The sequence below is a fragment of the Styela clava genome, chromosome 6 (assembly GCF_964204865.1).
Source record: "Styela clava chromosome 6, kaStyClav1.hap1.2, whole genome shotgun sequence".
Taxonomy (NCBI): Eukaryota; Metazoa; Chordata; class Ascidiacea; order Stolidobranchia; family Styelidae; genus Styela; species Styela clava.
Window position 1 is genome coordinate 8,586,062 of NC_135255.1, and position 19,044 is coordinate 8,605,105.

Consider the following 19,044-nt stretch of genomic DNA (forward strand, 5'->3'; position numbering starts at 1 on the left):
AATTATTATCAAAATAAGCATGACACAATACTGACTGTTGCAGCAAACAGCAATATTTTGATATCCAGATACCGTGTGCGAGACGAGAGTATTGCGGGTTACCGGTAATTACAGTTTCCTCCACCATCAAGTCCATGCTTCAGAAAATAAGTTTATTTAGACTCCATAATCAGCATAATAGACGGTAAAATGTCGACATTGATAAAAGCAAAATAAATAAAACTGATTATAGAATCCGACCTGCAAACATGGACTGGTAGTCAACAGGTAACACTGTGACAGGATGAAAGGCTGTGGTTCGCCATATGATTAAGCCGTCATATCGACTTTCCACTCCTCCGGGATAAATATGTAAATCCTATTCTGCAAGCTTTAACCTCGGGATTCGGCTGTGGTTCGCCATGTGATTGAGCCGTCTTATCGCCTTTCAACTCCCCCCGGGATAAATATGTGAATCCTATTCTGCAAGCTCCAAGTCCCGGCCCTCGGGACAATGCCGGTACCGTATTCGCCAAAGTGACTACAGGACTATAAACCATTGAGGTGCTATAAACCACTTTGGTATTCACTGCCGTAACGTACGATCTAAGACTACAAAATAAACCACCTGCACCTGGGTGTCGCTGACACGATTATTGGACGATCTTTCGCGACTGCTCGCGAAACTTTGTGGGTTATTTTTGTGACTTGATTCATTTCGATTCATTATTATTTGTTTACAATATTTCATGCATGGCGAAATAAAATATTTTAATCTAAAAACACACACAGTTGTACAGGTAATCGATAAAGCCGGGAAGGGAAACCGCGGGAACGAATTTTGTTTATCAAATAGCGACACCCAAGGTGTAGGATAAGGTTCTGATAAGTCCAAAAATCGTATTTAAGAGGTCGATATTTCAGTTACGACATTGGTATGGCCGTATCGCGACTTTAGCTGTATCAGTTCAGACCTTGCTTTGATCAATTTTGATAATAAAAAATGTATGTACAGACTTTGCTCATCTAGTCTAAACTGACAGGTCGGCAGTGGGTGGACAGTCTAAAACTTCATAAATTCACTTCATTCTCAGCCATTGGAGACACTCATATCTGTTTGAGTACAGATACGGTATCGCGAGCTCGGAGGGAGAAAGAGACAACTCGCCATATGGGTTTGTTACTTTGCTATACAGTCGTTGAGTGACATCGCGGGATATAATGTAAGGTATAAGTATATTTAAAAAATAATAGGAAAATAACTAGTGTTCCATGTTATATGAAATTGAATGAAAGTGTCAGTATTCATTACTGATTAAAGGCCAAATTATGATTGATTTACATGATTTTTTTGAAAATAGTTCTCATACTTACGTACATACATTTATGAGGCTAAAATGATACCTGGGGAAAAAAAGCAAAATTTATTTCAACTGGGCTAATATTCAGGTCCGAACCGTCCGGGCAATCTTTTCATCAAACACCGAGGCACTATCGGTACGTTAGTCGTTGGGCACTATACTATGAAAATTTCTGTTGTGCTTTCTTTGTCCTGGTGCCGTAAGCTTGTGCTTGTTGTGCTTTATAATAAATTCATACTTGGCTACAATATCATCGCAACATTATACGCCTACAGAATTATCAGCATAATAAAGCAGCGCCAAATCGTGTAAGTCTTGCTTTGTAACTGACGCTTTTTAACAGAAGGCCTATAGAAGTTACGGTGAAATGCTATTCAAACGTGGAACGACTTCAGTATACATTTTCGATTCATTTGCATAATATTATTTAGAAATAATTCTCATGCCTACAAACATTTATAGAGGTTTAAGAATGATACTTGAGAAAGAAAAACAAGCAAAATCTCAAAATTTATTTTAACCGGAACAATATTGAGGGCTGATCAGAGGCGTAGCCAGAATATATTGCGCCCGGGGCAAGCTATAAAATTGGCGCCCCGACCTCCACGTTTAATCATATTTTCTATTACATTTAATTGTATATGTAAAACAATTCAAATTTTAATGGAACATTTTACTTAATAATTGTCTTACCGTAATATTTATATAACATGGTGCAAATGTGTCTGTGCTATTCTGTTCATTTATATTTTATACTGAGACCGACTCTGTTATGGCGATCTGTAATGTACTAGATCACAATGTAGCACTGGTATTATATATATTTTACACATGTCCTCTAAACTCTATCACAATGTGCTTTTAGTGTTGAATCGTGGAACTAAAATATCTGCCGACTCATTCTCCGTCTTTTTTATATTTATATTGTAACAATTAATTCCGACTTCTTAATCAATAACAGTGTTAAATTGGTCAGGAGCCTTGATGACCTTCAACGGTCTTGCATACTGGCTAACACAAAACAATGTGTAAATTGGACTACTTCTATAAAAGTCATCGATATTGTTTTATACTATTTTTCATTGTTTTCATTATAGTCTAACTCTATAAAAATTATTGATATTATTTAATACTGTTTTTTCATTGTTTGTGGAAATAAATCTCTCTCTTAACGAAGAAGCAAAGCTATACAAAGTATGTCCATAATGTCCCACTCAGTTATTGTCAAGGATGATTTACATAGTCTACAATAAATTTATTTTTCTTGATTTCACTGTCGCAAGCTGGTTAATCACGTCATCAAAATCTGTTTTTTTTTTCAATGTTTTTCTTTCAACACTTAGAACAGGGGTCGGCAACCGGGCCAGATCCGGTCCACGGAACAATATAATCCGGCCCGCGACGCTTCACTAAATTATATTAACAAAACAACTGTATTGACGATTATATTTTTTACGTAACAGAATTTGTTTTGAGACACTAAGTTATATTATAATCTAACAAGTATATAATTCACAATCACTCGTTTAAATTGATTATAGATAGACAAATGGCAACAGAACGTAAAAAAGTTGATGCTGAGTGCAAATGCTTTAATGGCGCAGAAAATGATCAGTTTTTGTGCGCTGCTTGAAATTTAACTGAAATCTGTGTGAAAAAATGTGATTTACTGGCCATTCCCTCGTTTTTTAACTTTCTAAAAATATATGCGGGCCACTAATGACTTGCAACCTTTAATTTTGGCCCACGAACGACAAAAGTTTGCCGACCCCTGACTTAGAACATCACTGAGACTATCCTGTCCTATTGATGCACGCGATTACGACAAAATAGGTTTAAATTTGTTGAAAGACCGTTCACAGCTTGCAATTGAAACTGGTATTGTTAACAAAATTTGTAGAGAAATTCGCATATTCGAGAAAACGTCGTCTCCAAAAGACACAATAAAACCAAGAAGAGCCAATGGCTGGTAGACACCAATGCATCAAACTGAGTTGTTGCGATGCCGTTGTGGTCATTATAAATCAGTGGTTCTTAAAGTATGGGTCGCGACCCAAACATGGGTCGCGGAAGGTTTAAAAATGCGACAAGGTCATCAATGCAAGGGCAATCTAAGAGGAGAAGGAAGAATTTTCAGCTTTCCCAATGTTTCAATTTAGCTTCTAAACTCTGGTATTTAAAAATAATGAAATATAAAATGTCATTCACGGAAAGAACTGTCTTGAGCTCATTGTTACATCACAATTCTGATTTGCCAGTCACGTGTATTATTTTTATGGTATCGGTAACCATGTACGTCGCTTGTCGTTGTGTTGACCGCGTGGAATGTCGTCTTAGTCGATTAAAATAACCAAAAATGGGTGTCTTTTTGGTAATGTAAATTGTAATAGACGACGCAATGAAAAAGCTCGCTTCTCGACATTAGATTATTCAATATCTAGAGAAAATGTGACTTCATCTCGAGGCACCATTTACCGCAAGCGAAGCAGTGTGTGCACATTTGATGAGTAAAAAGTTGTATATTGCGAGAGATACCGAAGGCCAGCTAGGATGTCGTGTTTGCGACGGACAGCGGACGCCTTTTCTGCTACAATTCGCAACAAGGCACTTGTGCGAGCGAGGATATTTGGCACTGACGGTTATCAAAACTAAGCTCGCAATCGCCTCGATACCCGTGACAACTTGCGTATTGCGTTAAGTAAAATAGAGCTGTGTATTGAAGATATAATGAAAAGGAAATTTCAGTTTTATCAATCTCACTGAGTCAATGGACTGTTTCTAATAAATAGTTGTCTGTATTTGAGTCAAACTGTACTAACATTAAAAACACATTTTGCGTTATTTAGGATTGGGTCGCGAGTATTCATAAAACTCAGATTTGGGTCGCGCTCGAAAAAGTTTAAGAACCACTGTTATAAATATTAGGCCCAGGGCTAAGTATAAACTACACTTTTTATGAATGCTGTTGACAGGCGGGAACTGAACAATCCCTTGCCACCAAAAGTAAGGTCTGCGTCGTGGGCTACCTGGAAACGTTTAGCAGCTTACCACGAAATACAAAACCACGTACTACTCAAAACATGTATTATCAGCACTTCGCTGTTTAACATCATTAAACCAAATTCCGTTGCTTTTCGTCTCCAGCACAGAACTTATATCAACTTACATCGTAGTGCGCAGGCAAGAACTTATCGATACAGAACCACGTATTTAACCCAGTGCATTTTATTACCTAACGTTACCAAATCAGATTTTGCTTTGTTTCCGTGCGCGAGCTATGTGCCTGATGACGTCGGCGTAAGTGGTCTGACCAAGTGTGCAGTTGGCCATGTACTAAGACTAGACTGCCGCCGGTGCAATCTTGCTTGTGAGATTTATTTTATGTGACTGGTATTTTACCCTCGTTGTGACATTTTTGCAAGTCCCATTTTGGCGCCCCTGTACCTTGGCGCCCGGGGGCATATGTACCCCATTGCCCCCCCTAAGCTACGCCTCTGGGGCTGACTCGTCAGACTAACTCGAATTATTTCGTTAAACACTGAGGCGCCATTGAAAAGTTGACTGTGGAAATTTCTGTGGTCTCCCCTTTTCTCTTAGTGCCCTAAGCTCGTGGTTATTCCGTTTAAGGGTTAATCTAGACCTGGAATACGTGTGAACGAAGTTAGTTCGCCTAGCATCAAGTGTACAAATTATATAATTTCCCTATCTGTCCCGAGAAATGATAGCTGGCCGCTTACAAGTCAATGTTAGATTCTATTTTCTCGTGATTATGTATTATTTTCTCGTGATTATGTACTCTGTTCTTTAATTTATTCTAGTATGATTGTCTTGGTGTGTTTCACGTGTGTGAATGGGCATAATCGCTGGTTACAGCGTTCGTTATAAACCTTTATATAGGTTTTGCCCACTTTCCCGATCTTTCAGTTGACCTTGTCTGTGTTCTTTTTATTTGTGTTGTAGACGAAAGATCGAAATAAAATTATATTATTATTATGCATGGGGTCGGCGGTAGAGGAAGCAAGCGGCTTCGTTGACGATAACCACCTGGGTATATTTACCTTTGAACCAGCGCAGCGTACTTCTGAATGGAATGACAAGCGACTTTAAAACTCTCAGCGCCCATCGTCGACGCGGGTTTCATGTTACGTAGATGACCTATCTTTTTTATTTCGATTCCTGAAAGCTTTTACGCTTTGGTCATTCGCACCATTGCTTACTCTTGAATTCTAATCGGCGATGACGGTGTATTGCTTCGTGCTAAGCGTTAGAAATAAGCTCACAAGCGCACCTCTGATTACCCCGCGTGGTTTCGCAGGTTCGAACTTTCATTCCCAAGGTACCCTATTGAAAATAGGCCGCTCCAGAAGTGTGTGCACGAATACGAAGGTAACTAATTTTGTTCGCCTACCTTACTTAAAGTTGTGTAGAGTGACTGAAACCTACGGGCAGCGGTTATATTCACTTGGCTGACCTGACGAGGGAAGTATGTGATACCGGTAACAAAATTTGTTAGATGCCCTGTATAACATTCGGTAATGAATGAAGAAGTAGTGGCAGTGCGAACCTTATAATCAGACATCCTGGATTTTAACAGAAAACCAAGCCTAAAATTTAGTTATGCGATTAATTTCATTGTAACAAAGCATAAACATAGGCAAATAAATGAAATATACTTCAACAAGAACTTGCAAATTCGCCAGAATACAGAAATCAACTTCTATTAAAAACAAAATATAGAAATTCACCACCCATAATTTACAGACAGTGGTCGGTCAGTATGAGCTACATTGTACAATATCAGTGAAATAGAACTGTTGCTGATCTAGATTGTTGTGACTATACAATTGATAGAACAATGTGAAAAAGTGTGATATAAAGAAAATGGTGAATAAACAATCCCATAATAAAGTACGATTTTCTTTTTACTCTAACATGCTCAGGAGATTTTACAATATTCTTCTTTTCATTATGGCTTGGTGTTGTATTTCTGTTGATCATAAATAATAATTCAACCACATGAAATAATGATGAATGGCAGACATGATTGTGCAAAAACGAAGCATAAAAATATTACAGACTTGATAGTGAAGTAAAAAAATGTACCAGACATGCGAAAGAAAGAGTTGAGTAATTAACAAAGTAATAAACAAAAACTTGCACCATCTGATGTAAAAATGATGTTTTATGTTGTGCCAATCCCTACCGCAGCATACTAAATATCAAATGATTTCAACTACTGCTTCATAACACTTCAAACAAATTGTTAAAAATAGAAAAAGCCCCATCAAATAAAAGTACAAAGATGACAAAATGAACAAAGCATAATATAGATAATAATCCGTAGATCAAGAAAAATATTTAGAAAAGCCAGCAAAAAGCATCAGTTGTATTGGACAAATGAAACAATTTTATTAACACCCATCTTTTCATTTTATTCCTCAGCAACACGATGTGATCTGTAAATAACAACATTTTAACTTTCTTTTTTGCTAATTTACCGTAATGACTCTTAACAACAGAAATTGATTAACATCGGGTACTTAATCTTGGTCCAAAGCAACAAACAATCTCGTTTGTGTATGATATTTATTCGAAAAGTTATAAATGCAGTTATTCATATTGAGAAAATGTGAGAACATAAAAAATGTATGCCCAAGTCATACATAGTTATTTAACAACAGTTTTTATATGAAACGGAATCCTTTACCCTAAGTATATCTTTTCTCCTAACTACAACAGATCATTTTGAAAAGAAGCTAACGCATCGCATCATTCATGCTACAATTATAGTAATCAAAGTAACAGTTCAATTGCGTAATAAGAACCCAAATACTGTATTTAAAATGTTGCTGGTATTTATAACATTTTTAATTATACGGCAGTGAAAAAAAATGTATTGTTACTTGAAAAATTCAGTTTGAATTTGAATGTTGTATAGTATGAGTGAGGTTACTGATGATAGGAAAAGAACAGATCTGTGATAAAATTCCTAAAAAGATTCACTAACCTTACAAGTGGTGATTCTTCCGGACCACCTCTCTTTCGATCATCACTGCCAATGAAATCGACTGGAACATTTAGAAAATAGATATTTTATTTTTAACTGCTTGTTTCTATACTTTAATATTATGCTAATTTTACATATAATACTAATACTCACAACTGCCACTGTCATCTTCAAGAACACCAATAACATAGCATGATATGATGAACCCGAAGCACTAGAAAATAGATAAGTTTATTTATTAAAATTTGAACAGTGATTCTTCAAACATTCGTTTTTCAGACATAAGTGCATTGGAAACATAGATGTCTAAGATGAATGGAATATTTAAATTGATCCGAAAATAGTTATAATCTATACTTCATTATAGATTCCTGATTTTCGGTAAAATTTAGAATATTTTTATTTCCAAATTTGTCATTTTTAGTATTTGACATTTGGCGGTCAAACAAAAAATACACTCAAGTTAACTTCTAAAACTGTATAATAAACAGAAAATCAAGCAAAATCATGTTTATTTCAACTATTCTGCATAAAAAAAATTCAATTCTATAAATTTACAATTATTTGTGTTCAAACTTTGTTGAAAAAATGATCCATTTTGCATTATTAAGGGACCTCCAGAAGTATTTGCACCAAGATGGCGCACAACCTGAACATTGTATGTGTACCAGGTTAAGGTTCAGGTTGTGCGCCATCTTGGTGCACATACTTCGGGAGCGCCTTATTAAGAACTTAACTTTTTTTATATTATCTTTTGAAATACTATGATTTATTTATGTACAGACATCAAATTTGTACCAATGCAAATGGAATTTTAAACAAATCTGTTATGGAACACTATTTATGCATTAGTAAGTACTTTACTTTTTTATATTATCTTTTAAAACACTATGATTTATGTACAGGCATCAAATTTCTACCAAAGCAAGGGAATTTTGAACAAATCTGTTACGGTACATCTCAAGACAATTATGAAATTTTTGATATCCGTCATACTTTAACAATTCAATCATACTTTAACAATTCAAACACCTAGTAAAAGAGAAACTCACAGCGAATGCGACCTGCAAGCCCGATTGGAATATTTCTATATAACGATAATCAATCGCACAATCAATAGGCATGTTAGTGGGTGTTGTAGGATCTAGCCATAATGGAGTTGATGACAGAGAATCACAAGAAAACGATGTATTTTTGAACCATGAATAACTGTCTGTGATGGCAAGATTGACTGCAATACCATGATTATTCTGAAAATATAGGATTAAAATTATCACATTAAGTGCCATAAATATCCAGTGTGAAATGTTAATTAAAGCATTCAAAGTAGACCAACATTCTAATTTACACAATTCCTATGCATTTTATTTGTTTAAAGGCTACTTGAACGATATAAACAATTCATGAAGGATTTGAATTATTAATGTTGGAAGAAATTCCATTGCATTACAGTTTTAAACAAGCTTGATAATTTAGACAATCATGCATGAGCATATGCTGGTAGGGCCTTGACATTGTTTTATCTCATTGATAATAACTGAAGGCTACTGAATAAATAATATTTTGAATATTTTATTTTTGAAAAATAAAATATATACCAGACGTAAGATCCCTATGACATTGTTTTATCTCATTGATAATAACTGAAGGCTACTGAATAAAAAATATTTTGAATATTTTATTTTTGAAAAATAAATTGAAAAATAAAATATATACCAGACGTAAGATCCCTATGTCAAGATATAAACAGATGAGAAAAATATTCCATCCTATCCATATTAAAGTCCACGTAGCATACTGAAAAACAAATATAAAAAGTTTAATAAAACGTTCTATAAAAAATAAATGATTTAAAAATATTCAAATAATCTTACCACTGCGATGATTCTTCTTTTATACTGGTATGCTCCATAAAGTCCCAAAATTAAAACTGAAATATATATATAACATTTATTATGTAGTCAATTGCATTATGAAATGGCAAGGCAAATTAAAATAAAACAAGGGAATTTTTTTATTTTTTTCTATGAACGAAATATCATCACATAATTAAAAAGTTTCTCTAAGCATCAAGTTCGTTTAATAATATTGAGTAAAAAGCTTTGTATTATATCAGACTTACCTGAAATTTGACAAAAATTCGCAACAATTGAGGTCCATTGCAATCCAAGAAAATCAAAAACTTGCCGAAAAGTGACGGTTACCTTAAATGATAATGAAGAATAATATAAAAACATTAATATATAAAATTTAGATTGCAGGAAAATTGACAAAACATAACATATATATTCATATTATCGCTTCCTGGCACTAGAAACGACAGATCTTCGAAAAACATAACTTTTAGCTGTTTTGCCTTAGTAATAAATTATAATTATATATTGAACAGTAAATTTAAATCCAGCCAAATAGTAGCCTATAGGCTACAACTTTAATTAGTCAATTGCTCGCACATTAAAATAAATGATTCAGAAAGGATTTAGTCTCAACAAAAACATGAAACAATGTTAAGATTATTTTTTCTGAGACTCCTCAAATTAAAATCATTGTTTTATTCTACATAATATCTTACTTTTATACGATGGAATGGCACTTTACCATTAAATTGAAGGAAGATATTGAAACATTTTACAAGTTTGCATCTTTTGATTCAGTGCTTATACGACGATTCGATAACATTTTCACAATCTTCAATGATTACAGGATCAGCAAATCCCAAATGCTTCAGGTTATATTTAAAATACCTTGAGCCTTCAAAAATTGAGACTAACATTAACCCCCTCATGGTCTACAGGTTTTAACAATTTACTTTGGGATGTTACAATCATTATACAGCCTTCATTACAAGTACGGTAGCCTACCGGTACGTGCTATTTAAGACAGCAAGAATTGAATTTAAAATTTGAACTACCCGGTTCGTCCTTAAAAAAAAATACAAAATTTCTCACCAGTTGTATGATGCAGATTGAAACAAAAATACACCGTGAATTACATGAACATCCCATGTTCGTCAATGATGTGAGGAACACATCCAACCCACCATCCGTCAAAGAAACAACTCACGACAGCAAGGTAAAATAGTAGACACAGCAAGTCCTGTTTGCGCGAATACCAAGTAGATGAGGCCAATATGGAGATTTGCTCTGGATACTTTTCAAGAGTGTCAAAGGTTAACCAAGGAGAAATGAACTTTGAGTAATTGGAGTGATATTAGAATATTTTTTAAGTAAATCATCGAATACAAATATGAAAAATATTCAAAACAAAAAAAATAGTATAATTTAAAATAAATTATATGTTAAACAAATTTTTACACTATGTGTTAAAAATCTTTGAACTGTGAAGGGTTCATCACCAAGGAAACGCACGCCGCATCTGAAAAAAAAATAGCGGATTCAGGTGAAAGTGCTGAAGTGGGCTCTCGCCACTGATAAAGTAAAAGCATAAAAATGGCAACAGCTGTGGACAGCTCAGGTACTTTTTACAATATTCGTATTTTTTTTCCGTACTTTACCTTCATCGGTAGGTGATTGCTTGCAATACGGTGCAGCTTTTTACACATTATTGGCAAAGTCTGAGTTAGTAGATTGAGATACACTTGCTGCAAAAGCTGAAAATGGATATTTCATGACTAACCTCAAAACCTCACTGCAGTATTAAATCATTTTTGTACACCTATATCTGTATATTGAGTGATAATTTTTATCAAGGTATACCGGTACCGGTATTTCTTCCCCTTTTTATAGCATAAGCAAATCTATGCAGATATTTATTGATATATTACAAGATTGCCATGTACACGCTGTCGATTATTAACAAGTTTGTACAGAAGCATTTGGCTGTTTTCATATCAGTATTCTTATATAGAATATTATACTGTCATATCACAACAGTGGTTTTCCAGGTCAATAGTGACATTTTATGGAAATAAAGCATCATTAGTTATGAATGTTTCACATAATTTTAACAGCAGAAAAAAGATCCTCTGTCAGTGGCAGCGAAAGTAATGTAAAACGAAAGGGTAAGTGCAGGAAAGGTAAAAAATTGTCACTTTACGTTTACTTTTTTTCTTTAAAAATATTATTTTGAGGAAAAAAATCACAGATAGATTCATCTCATGGTGTATCCTGGTAGTCCATTTTGTGTGTGTTATAAAGGTACAATGGGTCGACATTTCAATAGGTGAATTTTCTGGGTGCTTCTAAAGATTTTAATGATAATATACCATTGAATTTCAGTAAAATATTCTGAGGACCGACTGAACATTTTGGCTCAATTTAAAAAGACTCCACCTGGATTTTTAGAAGACAGAAGATCGGTTTACTGGGTTGATAAAGTTCCACCGAGCGCACCAACAGTATTTGGTAACTTTTTAATAATTTATATTTATTTCCCATCTGATGTCATCGTGCATTATTACAATATGTAAATACATTTTTCCAGCTCTTACAAAAAGACAGCAAGAACTTGTAAAAAGCAAAGAATATCATCCGGATTTCAAGCCAGACAGACCAAGTTCAATATGGAAAGTTTCCAGTGGAGCATTGAGTCGAAATCCAACTCCAAGATTAAATGAACTGTCCCAATCGAAACCTTTTCATCCAAATTGGGTCGCTATGAAATCAGCTTATTCAATAGTACCATATGGTGCATTACATAACAAGCCTTCAGAACGGTAATTTCCTTCTTTAGTTTTTAACATCACATTTTTTAGAAGTAACTCCATACTTAAGGAATTGATGTTAGTATTAGTTAGGAGGCAATATTCAGCAAAAGACTACAATGGTAAAGCAAATACAAACAAGTTCTTTATAGGCTGCTCCCGTAGTATGTGCAACAAGATGGCGGACACCTGGACATAGTATGTGTACCAGGTTAGGTCATAATTCTATTCCAATTTTAGTTCTATTACGAGTTCGGGGACTAGCAAAGTGACTCCCGTAGTATTTGTATCTGAAATTATGGCCTAACCTGATACACATACTACGTTTCGGTGTCTGCCATTTTGTTGCACATACTACGGGAGTATCCTTTCCTTTATGATACTGAACATCTAGTTTAATACTAAGTGACTACTCAAGTGATCTAAAAAACAGAACCCTTAACTTTCTCAATTATTTCTGCGAAAATTCATTCAACACTTCAACTTTTGTTTGTTTATAATTGTTTAAAGTTTCAGTAATCTATGGCGCTTTACACAAAAGTTATGTTCTCTTTAGAATATGTTCCAAATCTGTTTTCTTTTTGTGGGGGTCACCCTCTACTACGTTTCTGCTCTATTGCTACAATAGGAAATTTTAAGCTTCACCCCCAATAAAGTTCTAAAGTTTTGCATATGCTACGAATCTATAATAATCAGCGTGTGATAGGGTTTTCACTGGAGATGGTTTCCCTGCAATCAATGAATATTGTGCAACCATATGTTGCCTTGTAGTTGCGAAGTACAAGTTTACTAGCCAGGTTACATATTTATGTGAAAAGACTAATTATCCTTGTGTTTAGATTAAACACCCTATCACAAGCAAAAGAATACAAACCACTTCCAATCAGATCAGACAGTCAATGGGATTGGGGAGAATGGGTTTCAACCATACCTCCTGCTGCAAAAACACATATCGCCTCTGCAAGATTGGAGCAACTCGCTGAATCAAAACCGAGTCCCAATAGCTACATGGGAAATAGATCGGTCATCTGGCCTGTTGCTCCAAATGTAATGCAAGTCCAGGTGAACAATTACATTTTCACGCTTGGTATTTTATGCATGTATTTTCCAACAGCTTGGGAATATAATCACAAAGAAGAAATGGATGTCCACATCACATTCCATATCAACACAAATGTTGTTTTTCATACTTGATTTTCAAGAAAACCAAACACCCTCGTCATTTCTCTACTCTTTAATCTACTAAACAAGTATCCTGTGGCACGACCTAATGAAAAGCAATTTAAGACTCATCACGAATAACCGGTCTCCGATGGTATTTTCATTCACGAATTGAAAGGGCACAATGTGATGACTAATTGGGTTTTAATTATGAATGTGTCTTAATTGTGAAATATGCCAAATAAATACAAACAACAGTGATTTGAAAACACAGTTTTTAGCCATGTTTTGTATAGATATCACTATAATTTTTTTTATTTCTCAATACAGGCCACAACGAGAGTTCAGCAATTAGCTCGCCCAAAAACGAGACAGGCTCTTGATCAAGATTACGATCCTTACAGAGTATCATTTGCAGCTAGAATGGCTGTGCCCTCACCCCGAGTTGTAGACTTAGCTCTTCCAATACCAAGAAAAGTAAGACCGAAAAAAGTATGAATTCAAAAGAGATTAACTTCTAGCTGAACTAATTGTAAACCTTGGACATCAAGAAAAAATATACATTACTCATATTTAAAATTAGTTGATGCCCTATTCACTGCGACTTCAATGTATTTTGGTAAACCTGATAAATTTTTTTATTTTTCCGATACTTTTCAAATACGCGCTGTGGTTTCATAATCTAATACAATATCTTAATTTTCTGTTATTATCATCATATACTACTCGGTCTTGATTATTTTAAGCTTGCTGAATTCATTCATTCACTCAAAAGTGTTTTATACATTTGACAAATGCCTTTTTTTGTTTAATATGGCCAAAAGAGATTTCTTTATTACTCCAATGCTGTTCACATACACAATTAACATGGGAGCCAACACCACAGAGATTGTGCTAAATTTAACTATTTTTCCATAAAAGTGTTTCAAGATTGCCTATTTGCCTACATCATGTGATGACTTTTTACCTGCTTCAAGCTATTTTTTAAATGAGATTATACAGTGTTTTATTTGTAACTGATTTGCTTGCCATCTGAGATGACATTTACCTAAGTTTGCCATTTATAAAATGATTGCCAATTTTCCTAGTGCCATAATATATAGGGATGTCCATATTTTAATAATAGAAATGGTTTAACTTTGTGCACCAAAATTTAACATAAATCAGGATCCTGAAAATATCGATTATTCAAACTGAAATTGCTGGACATCCCTAGCCATAACCAGCTTACCTATTGTTTTATTATATTTTTTTTGAAATCTAAAAGCAAAAGTACATTTTAAGAAGTTTATTATTTCTCTTCCTAAGCATTATTTTTGTATCAACTTCTACCAGTCAATACTATTGTTTGTGTAACAGTTTCAGAATATGAAATAATAATAATTTTGTCTTGGGATTTTTCCTTTTCAGTGTCTGAACTTGCTGTAAATTTATGCTTTGCGCAATAAAGTGATATAAAAGAGCTGTAAATTTATGCTTTGCGCAATAAAGTGATATAAAAGATTAATTGCCTCATGTTAGTCAAATGTGGCTCTTGAAACCATAATGTTAAAAACTATCACTTTCCCATTGATACAAGACTTTGATTGATTTGAAGAAATAGACAGGAAGTTAACAAAGTGCAATTTAAAAAATTATCTTTCATTCCATTACATCTGAAAGGTGACTCATAACATCTATTTTGACTGAAGATTCCTTTGCCTAAAAAATTGAACTATAATCACTCAATTCCACAGATACAAATATTACTGTAAGTCATATGCGTACTCAGCATTTCATTTTTAATTTAATGTCATTCTTACTTTAAAAATTTAAACAAATATAAAATAATAATGAAGCGAAGCCTAAATAGGATCATTACAGTAGTTTTGTGTTATTTTAAATATTGACTCAATAATGTCTAGAAAAATAATTCATGTTTGGGTTTGCCTTATTAAATGCTCCATATCAGGAGTACAAATTATTATATTCGAAATATTACCTAAAACAGTCATATGTCCCTGCGCAGAATCCTGGCCTTCAGGTGGTAAACGTACGGACACAAGTTCTTCCTGAAATGACGAATGAGTCCCTTTGGTCAGATCCAGTATTATATTTCCCAATAACAGTCTACATTTACCGGACTTCATTACCTGAAGTTTACCGACACAGCCTTCTGATAATTCTTCCAGTGTACAATGTTTATTTTCCGCATTTGCAACATCAAGACCGGGTTCCTGTTTTACTTTTCCAGGTTCTATTTTAATTCCGGGCTCAGTTTTAATGTGTGTATCAGTGGAAGGTGGTACAGCAGGTAGAGTTATTATTTCTCTTCCTAAGCATTATTTTTGTATCAACTTCTACCAGTCAATACTATTGTTTGTGTAACAGTTTCAGAATATGAAATAATAATAATTTTGTCTTGGGATTTTTCCTTTTCAGTGTCTGAACTTGCTGTAAATTTATGCTTTGCGCAATAAAGTGATATAAAAGATTAATTGCCTCATGTTAGTCAAATGTGGCTCTTGAAACCATAATGTTAAAAACTATCACTTTCCCATTGATACAAGACTTTGATTGATTTGAAGAAATAAACAAAGTTTGCTTACAATTTTAAAAATTATCTTTCATTCCATTAGATCTGAAAGGTGACTCATAACATCTATTTTGACTCGAGATTCCTTTGCCTAAATAATTGAACTATAATAACTCAGTTCCACAGATACAAATATTGTACTCAGCATTTCATTTTTAATTTAACGTCATTCTTACTTTAAAAATTTAAACAAATATAAAATATTAATGAAGCGAAGCCTAAATAGGATCATTACAGTAGTTTTGTGTTATTTTAAATATTGACTCAATAATGTCTAGAAAAATAATTCATGTTTGGGTTTGCCTTATTAAATGCTCCATATCAGGAGTACAAATTATCTTATTCGAAATATTACCTAAAACAGTCATATGTCCCTGCGCAGAATCCTGGCCTTCAGGTGGTAAACGTACGGACACAAGTTCTTCCTGAAATGACGAATGAGTCCCTTTGGTCAGATCCAGTATTATATTTCCCAATAACAGTCTACATTTACCGGACTTCATTACCTGAAGTTTACCGACATAGCCTTCTGATAATTCTTCCAGAGTACAATGTTTATTTTCCGCATTTGCAACATCAAGACCGGGTTCCTGTTTTACTTTTCCAGGTTCTATTTTAATTCCGGGCTCAGTTTTAATGTGTGTATCAGTGGAAGGTGGTACAGCAGGTAGAGTGTCAGGTAACTGAAATATAAGAACGTCTGTTGGATCCTTTGCTTCTTGTTTAAAAGCACTGCCAAGAAAAACATTACTGCATTCAATTGAAGATTCCGGATCGTTCATAGTCTGCTTTGATATGCCTGCTCCAGGCGGCCACAATGATGAGAACATAGGAAGAGATGTTGGCATCAGAGAATCGTCGTTTTCTAAATCAGCAATGAATAAAGAATCCCCCTCTAAATTTTTCAATGCTTCTTCAGTCTTTGATTTCTCTAAATCTTCATCGAATATTTCCTGTTTTATACTTGGTTTTTCAATTGCATCTTTTGATGCTCCTCCACCACCTCCCGTCCCAAAACCTGCATCGTTACGTTTTGCCACAGGTTCTGCACTAGGTCCCGCTTCAAAGATAGAATGTGATTGAATAATTTCAGGTCTGCCCCTGCCACGCCCCCTACCTCTTCCTCTTTGTCTATCCCGTCTGGAGCCATCCTTTTTTGATCTTGTTGAAACTTCATCTGTCTTTTGTTCTTGCTTGCTTCTCTCTTTTCTCACTGGGATGTTAGGAGTAAAAGTCTTTTTCCTGACACCACCAAGGGTTAGATCCCTTGGACCACGCAGAGACGGTAAACGTCCAGGGCGTTCAGTTGAACGCGGCATTAGTGCTAGTTTTATTTCAGTATTATTTTAATTTAAGGTTTGGGACTCAATGTTATGCAAATATCATTTATAAAGCATATTAATAATACTATATCAATTGTAATGAACACTGCAAAATATAGATATGAAACAAAATGATAAATATTATCTCAAAAGGAAAGGAAATAGGTCAATAGAGAAAACAACAACAGCTTAGAATCTAGCTCTAATATTTCCAGATAGAAAGGCTTTCTTAATTAATAATCATGGGTCACAAATTTATTAATATCATAGGAGTAGCAATAGCAACATTTGTTAAATTTAAAATACAACATCTAGCTAATGGAAGTCAGCCATCACTAAAGTAAATAATCATACAATTAGGTTGCACTGAATCAACCTAAAACAATACAATTTTCGAAATAAATTGATGGTAATAAAAATCATTTAGTAATAAATCATTATATAGCACTCTTAGATACCATAATTTGATAGCAAGAATCATGGAGATGAGATAACACTAATTTTTCCATATTCGATATCATGTAATGCGACAGTCTATAAATGTGGTATATTGCTCAAAACGACTTTTGAGCCCCTCAACTTTCAGTCATTAGTCAATAACTAGATATCCCAATAAATACAACTATGAATGTGTGCTGTCGCTCGGCAACTTGTTCATTGTTGACTAACCTCGGTGACCGAGTCGTACAATCATAGAATATTGATTATGCCTTAGCATTCATACAATTTTTTTCTTGAGAATCGCTAATTCACATTTAAACTCAAACTGAGTTTTACATTTGACTGTATGACAATAGATATAAGTAAATACGTTTATTTCCAAATTATATATAAATTTTTTTTTCAATTTTATTTAACATAAGTATAAGTTTATTTTGACTCCATAATCAGCATAACAGATGATAAAATAGTTGATAAAAACATTTAAAAAAAATTGACCGTAGCATACCGAATTTTGTTTATGTTATTTCTAACCCCCACCCTACTATGTCATCCATAAATTACGTCACTACGACGTCACAATCACGTCATAGAGCTTGCCATATATAGCTACCATCGTCCGAAATGGCATCTGCGCCGACGATACCGAACTCACTAACGCCAGCTGTCTCTCTCATATCGGGATCACTGCGACGAGAAAACGAGAGAAATAGCTTGCTCGATTTCGGGTGATCGTCTGCGCAATTTGGACAACCATCTGTACACTTGGGAGATATTTATTACGCCACTATTGTGTCTTAGTGACGTAATGTTTTGGTGACATAGTCAGGTGGGGGTTAGGAATGACATAATGCAAAAATTGTTGAGCCAGGCCATCTAGAAGTGCATGTGGTACTAAACTATACCGGACCCGGTTGAAGCGAGTGGAAGTGGTGACTCCTCTTCGGCCCATGGGCCGGGGCCACGACCCATCAAATTGGGCCTCGGCCCATCAGGCTATGGGCCGCGGCCCATCAAGTTGTGTAAAAAAACTATTCACTTGGCTAACACAAACAGTCCCCAAACTCATAATAGAACTATACTGTAAAAAATCTGAACAAAATTTTGCCCAAACCCTAACCTGGTACACATACTACAGGAGTTTATTTTTTGGTTCGAATATTGACAATTTTGTAAAAATTGAAAATTTTGGTAAGATAATTAAATTTTTCCTGGCGGGTGGCGGGGCCGCGGCCCATAGCTTGATGGGCCACGGCCCATGTGGCCCAATTAGATGGGCCGTGGCCCCGGCCCATGGGTCGTAGAGGAGTCACCACCCCTGTAGGTTGAAGCCTACAGAATTTAGGTTGGGTTTGCCGGAAATTAATTTACACTAACGCACATACAGGTACGGAGATATACTAAAATAAGAAAAAAAATTCCTTAATAAAAAAGAAAAAAAACTAGAAAATAAAATTGAATAAAATTTTGTGAATTATGGAATAGTAAAATAACATTTATTAGAAAGACATCGTCTAACTTATTTTTGCTGGGAG

The 19,044-nt window shown here is 34.7% G+C and overlaps 3 protein-coding genes across 5 annotated transcripts; 1 reads left to right on the plus strand and 2 right to left on the minus strand.

The window, feature by feature from the left end:
• Positions 1–5,950: 5,950 nt before the first annotated feature.
• LOC120331765 (sodium/potassium-transporting ATPase subunit beta-1-interacting protein 3-like) lies at positions 5,951–10,503 on the minus strand. Its single transcript, XM_039398910.2, has 8 exons — positions 10,296–10,503; positions 9,470–9,551; positions 9,222–9,277; positions 9,064–9,144; positions 8,400–8,597; positions 7,501–7,561; positions 7,348–7,408; positions 5,951–6,796 (listed from the first exon to the last, which is right to left on the minus strand). The coding sequence occupies exons 1-8, from the start codon at positions 10,350–10,352 to the stop codon at positions 6,772–6,774; spliced, it is 621 nt and encodes a 206-aa protein (XP_039254844.1). The 5' UTR covers positions 10,353–10,503; the 3' UTR covers positions 5,951–6,771.
• Positions 10,504–10,644: 141 nt separating this feature from the next.
• Positions 10,645–14,633, plus strand: LOC120331756 (sperm microtubule associated protein 2-like). 3 transcript variants are annotated; one of them, XM_039398898.2, is made up of 6 exons: positions 10,645–10,821; positions 11,321–11,368; positions 11,586–11,711; positions 11,791–12,022; positions 12,850–13,072; positions 13,502–14,633. In XM_039398898.2, exons 1-6 carry the CDS (start codon positions 10,797–10,799, stop codon positions 13,667–13,669), a joined length of 822 nt encoding a protein of 273 aa, XP_039254832.1. In that variant the 5' UTR covers positions 10,645–10,796; the 3' UTR covers positions 13,670–14,633. The 3 variants fall into 3 exon arrangements, with proteins under 3 accessions (XP_039254832.1, XP_039254831.1, XP_039254833.1); XM_039398897.2 differs by having other exon boundaries at positions 10,651–10,821; positions 11,318–11,368; XM_039398899.2 differs by lacking the exon at positions 11,321–11,368 and having other exon boundaries at positions 10,651–10,821.
• A 302-nt stretch (positions 14,634–14,935) lies between these two features.
• On the minus strand, positions 14,936–17,198 carry LOC120331741 (DNA-directed RNA polymerase III subunit RPC4-like). The gene has a single exon (XM_039398881.2). It carries the CDS (start codon positions 17,063–17,065, stop codon positions 16,034–16,036), a length of 1,032 nt encoding a protein of 343 aa, XP_039254815.1. The 5' UTR covers positions 17,066–17,198; the 3' UTR covers positions 14,936–16,033.
• Positions 17,199–19,044: the final 1,846 nt, after the last annotated feature.